This window comes from Malania oleifera, chromosome 2, assembly GCF_029873635.1.
Source record: "Malania oleifera isolate guangnan ecotype guangnan chromosome 2, ASM2987363v1, whole genome shotgun sequence".
Classification (NCBI taxonomy): Eukaryota; Viridiplantae; Streptophyta; class Magnoliopsida; order Santalales; family Ximeniaceae; genus Malania; species Malania oleifera.
The window spans coordinates 36,067,269-36,072,490 of record NC_080418.1 but is presented as its reverse complement, the minus strand read 5'-3'; the positions used below and the strand labels follow the sequence as shown (position 1 = coordinate 36,072,490).

At 37.1% G+C, this 5,222-nt stretch overlaps 1 protein-coding gene across 4 annotated transcripts; it reads left to right on the top strand.

Moving 5' to 3' along the window:
* The first annotated feature begins 217 nt into the window (after positions 1–217).
* On the top strand, positions 218–4,904 carry LOC131149531 (RING-H2 finger protein ATL57). Of its 4 annotated transcripts, none has more exons than XM_058100063.1 (2): positions 218–1,234; positions 4,680–4,904. In XM_058100063.1, the coding sequence occupies exon 1, from the start codon at positions 394–396 to the stop codon at positions 1,165–1,167; it is 774 nt and encodes a 257-aa protein (XP_057956046.1). In that variant the 5' UTR covers positions 218–393; the 3' UTR covers positions 1,168–1,234; positions 4,680–4,904. The 4 variants fall into 4 exon arrangements, with proteins under 4 accessions (XP_057956046.1, XP_057956048.1, XP_057956049.1 ...); XM_058100065.1 differs by lacking the exon at positions 4,680–4,904 and adding an exon at positions 2,168–2,455 and having other exon boundaries at positions 276–1,234; XM_058100066.1 differs by lacking the exon at positions 4,680–4,904 and adding an exon at positions 2,182–2,455 and having other exon boundaries at positions 325–1,234.
* The last annotated feature ends 318 nt before the right edge of the window (positions 4,905–5,222 follow it).

Sequence of the window (5,222 nt, the reverse complement as noted above, 5' to 3'; positions counted from 1 at the left end):
CAGTTTAAGACGGAGCCTCATCAAAAAAGAAAGAAAAGCAGCTAAAAATTGAACGGAAAAGGTGAAAATGGGACAAATGACCAAAACCAGAGGCAGGATCAGTGGTTCCGTTGATTGGAGTAGTACCAGTAGGCTCCAGAGCCCTACAATTGTGGGACCCCTTCCCTGCACCCTTCGCCATCACTACCATCTTCTCATCCCAAAACCGGCCCACCTTCCTCCTCCTCCTCCTCCTTCCAACTCCCAACCCTTATCTCTCTCTCTGCACCCCCCCGCACACCCACCGCGCCACCCCCCCCCCCCCCCCCCCCCCCCCCCCCCCCAACACCCAAGTGCCCGGTCTCCCTCATCGATCGCCATACAGTACACGCTCCTCTCTCCCTCTCTCTCAACATGAAGCCCCGCAACAGGAAGATTCTGCTCCACAACGACGATGCGTCGGGGACCTCCCGCGAACCACCACCACGATCCAGCTCCGACTCACCGCCACCGCTACTCCACCAGTACCCCACAAATAACGCCTCTTATTCCCCACTGATGATTAAGAAAACGCCCACTCCCCCTACCACCGATACTAACACAGTCCCCTTTGACTCCTCCATGGCCCTCACAGTCTTTGTCCTCCTCGTCGCCCTCTTCTTCATGGGCTTCTTCTCCATCTACATTCGCCGCTTCGCCGACCCCTCCTCAGTCGACCTCTCCCGCCGCCGCCACCCCCGTCAACCCCCCTCCTCCTCGTCTTCCTCCTCCCTCCCTCCACCGCACTCCGCCGTCCCCCGCAAGGGCGGCCTCCACCCCTGCGCCGTCAGATCCCTCCCGCTCTTCACCTACGCCGCGGACGCCGACGACGACCCCGGCGAATGCGCCGTCTGCCTCGGCGAGTTCCACGTGAAGGAGACCATCAAAGTGATTCCTTTCTGTCGGCACGTGTTCCACCCCCTCTGCATTGACACGTGGCTCTCTTCGCACGCGTCGTGCCCCCTCTGCAGGACCACGCGGCTGTTCCCGACGAAGGAGGGCGTCGGCAGTGGCGGCGGAGGATTGGATGCGCTGGACGGCGAAGGTAATCTGAGCGCCAGTGAATTGGGGCGCAGATCGGCGGCGGAAAGTGATGACACGCGGATGGAGATGGCGACAGGGGGCATGAGGAGGACGATAAGTTTCTGACACTAGGCAGGTGCGACACAACACGTGTATGCATGTACATACAAAACGACAATCATGATCAATCAAGGTAAAGTGGCAGCCCTTCAATTCAGCTGGGTTTTTTTTTTTTTTTTTCTTTCAGAACTTTGAATTTTGTCGGAATTTAAATTTATTTTAATTAAAAACATTTAAGAAAAGTTCATGTGAACATTTTTTTCATTGATGCGTCCATGGTCTAGTATTTTATAGATAAAAAATAAAAATGTTAAATGAACCATCTAATATTTTTAATTAAAAGACGTTATAGCAAATAGCATTTTTATTTAAAAATTTATTTGGATAAGATTTTTTGCATGGTCCATGTGAAATATTTTTTTTATATTAGGAATTCTTGAAAATAATATTTAGCATTATGTAAATCCATAATTATCTTTTTTTAAAATATTATTTTTCTTATGTTATAATAATTTCTATTGAATCAGAGGCAATAATTTGAAAGAAAAAAATTTACAATCATAAATTAGAGTATTTAAGTTGATTATCTTAAACACACTCAATGAGTGTGTTTAAAAAGAGTCGTGACTTATTTATAAATTCGTTTGTTATCTTTGATTTGAAGAAACAAGCCAAATAGAACATGAATAAAATGAAAATTTAAATGAAGAATATGACAATCAAGTGATAAATTTGATTATATTGTTTTTAATTTTATCATATTCTTGTGTATTGTAGTTTTAGTTTATAGTGAATAAGGTTGAATACAAATTGTCATGAAGTAATTACTCTTTTTTAAGGTTTATCAAAGAAAATATAGATATTTTTATTAGTACAATTATAATTTGTATATTTCTTATAGTAAGATAATAATTTGTGTCATTTAGTAAGATGATAGTATATGAACAATTATAATATTGGAATTGGTGTCAATATACTATTACGAGATTTATTTCAGTTAGAGATAAAGTCAGAAAGTGTTGATGGGAGCATTATTGAGATCTAATTGGCGTTTTATATTTTCAAGAGGGGCCTCTGAAGGTCTTTTGGTGGTTGAGGACACCCAGTTGGTTAAGAGGGTGGTTGTTGGATAGAGGGGAAGGCGGCAGTGGTGGTTTACTCCAGTTAATGGTCCTTCTAGATTACCCCTAGGTTTCAATTTTGGCAGGAGTTGGGGGATTGTGTTTTCCTAAATGTTGGAATTGATGTGATTTCATTGATGTGATCCCAAGGGGGTGAATTGAGTTTTAAAAATTTTTTAATTAATTTAAACATTTCATCGATTTATTATAAATCATATCTCATTTAAATTAAATATGTGCATGTAAAATAATTATATCTATGAATGAACACACATACACATTGAAATTAAAGTGCAGTAATTATATGAAATAAAGAGAGAAACACATGATATTTGTTATCGAGGTTCAGGCAAACCAGCGTACGTTCCCGCCTTAGGCATATTCCCCAAGGATTGCACTATACTCACTTAAACATGCGGAGCAGAAGCCGTTACAACTTCTCCTTACGGGGCAAGGTAAACTCCAACTCAATTATCAAGTTGAGCCCAACTGGTCTCGCTTACTGGACAGAGACACCCCATTTCAATTTACCGGACTGAACTGAATCAGTCTCACTTACGGGGCTGAGATTCTCTAGTTCAATTTCGGGCTGAACTCAATCGACACATTAAAATTATTTTTGTACATAAAAAATATTTCCGAAAATATAAGCAAAAATGTACACATTAAAGCTTAATGCACTCTTTAATATGATATGAAATAATGTTCAGTAGAGTGAGGATGTTTTTCTTAAAAATAATTTTTGCGCACAAAAATTCATATGATCTTTGATTTCAAAAATGAAATATGCAATAAGTGTTTTCAAAGATCTGAATGTGATGAATATGTTCTCCAATAAAAATCTTACAATGAAAATGTTTGGAGAAATTAGGAGTTAAGCTCAAAAATATTTGTGTAATGAATACTATTTTGAGCATTTGAATTTTACAATAGAAGTGCAACGATTCGAAGGCTACAAAGAGTTTTTCCACAATATATTTATCAAAAAAAATAATATGGGAAGAAGTCTAAACCTACTCTTAAAAATAATTTTCAAATTAAAAATTAAAGTGAGTAAGTGATTTTTTTAAGAATGAAATGCTCAAACAAAATAAAGTGCTCTCTTTCAAAAGACGAACAAGGTATACTAGTAGATGTTAAGATCTATCGTGGAATGATTGGTAACTTACTATATCTGACTGCCAGTAGGCCTGATAGGAATTGTTGAACTTGGATTATGGTATCCTATGTATACATCCTTTAAGATTGTTAGCTATTCAGATACTGATTTTGCCGATAGTAAAGTAGATAAAAAGAGCACGAATGACACATGTCATTTCTTAGAACATTTTTTAGTATCTTAGTTTTCAAAAAAGCAAAATTCAGTTGCTCTGTCCACAGCCGAAGCTGAATACGTAACGGCTGGAAGTTGTTGTGCTCAAACACTATACATAAAGGAACAACTTATAGATTTTGGATTAAGTTATGACACATTTCCTATAAGATGCGACAATATAAGTGTAATAAATATCTCAAAGAATCCTATATCACATTCACGAACTAAACACATTGAAATTAAACATCATTTTCTTCGTGACCATATGTAAAAAAGAGATGTGACACTTGATTTTGTATGTACAAATGAACAATGGGCAAACATATTCACGAAAGCACTTGGGGAGGATAAATTTATTCAAATTAGACGTGAATTAAGTCTGATGGATAGTTGAGAAGTTGCCTAAAATTATATTAGATTACATAACTTAGGGGGGAGCAACATCACTTAATATTCACAATTGGTTAGAATTTTCAAATTTGACTCATTTGTACACATTTGGTATTAAAACTAAAGAATGGTTATTGCATGTTAAATTTTTATGGATACATGCTCACATAAATTTTGGACTTTAATGGATTGATTTGCTTGTCCATATCTATGAAAAATTGAAATGTGAGGCATGTTAACGTTGAAATTTGATTAAACAATACATATATATACCTTAGAAAGGGGGAGAGTTTGCTTGTTTCTTAATAACAGGAGAGTAGTAAGGTGAGTGACATAGGGAGATATTTATTTATGTTAAAAGATGCGATAAAGTTATGTTAGAACGATATTGTTATATCTACACTTTTTTTTTTTTTTTTTTGGATGTCAAAAGGGGAAGAAGAATATAAGTTTATAGTAAAAATAGTTTACAAAAGTTTTTGAATGCAAGAGGAGAAAAGTACATAAGTACATGAGTTATACATGCAAAACTATTGTCTATTTTACACTGTGTATGAGCATATTTCATATTGTTGAATTTAATATTGTGCATTATCTGAGGGGGAGCCTTGTTAGGCGTAATTCATTTTCTATTTTTGTTCATGTATTTGTCATTATCAAAAAGGGGAATATAGTTGACTCTATGAGTCTAATCCTGTTTTGATAATAACAAATCATTTGGTATTTGACTTGTGCATTGAGATTGTGAACAGGAAGATTATTTAGCATGTACGGAAGGTGAGGAAGTCATGGAAGCCATGAGGATTAAAGCATATACAACCTGACACAATCTATGGAACTAAAAGAGTAGAAGAATGAAGACGCAAGTGTCAAGTTCAAGATTGTCATGGAAATGAGTATTTAGAATTGATTGTATTTGTATATTTTATATAATATAACTAGAAGCTCAAAATATACCCTAAACTGACTTTAGGACATATGCATATTATGAAAATCTTATTTATAAATGTTCTAATTTAAAAAGAAGTTTAGAGGCAAATTTTTAAAGGCCTCGTCGACAAATTCCATGGCCTCGTCGACAAATGCAGTAAGGGACCTCGACGATGAACAACTTGTTCTCGTCGACGAAAATTTACTAAGAGCTCTAAAAATTCAGATAGGCTCTCGTTGACGAAATTCAGGTTCACATCAACGAACGAGTGTTGAACACTCGTCAATGAATGTCGGCCGCAGAACTAAAGTTTCAACGAGAATACAGACAGATTAATGTTTAATCTTCATGATCTAACAGTCAA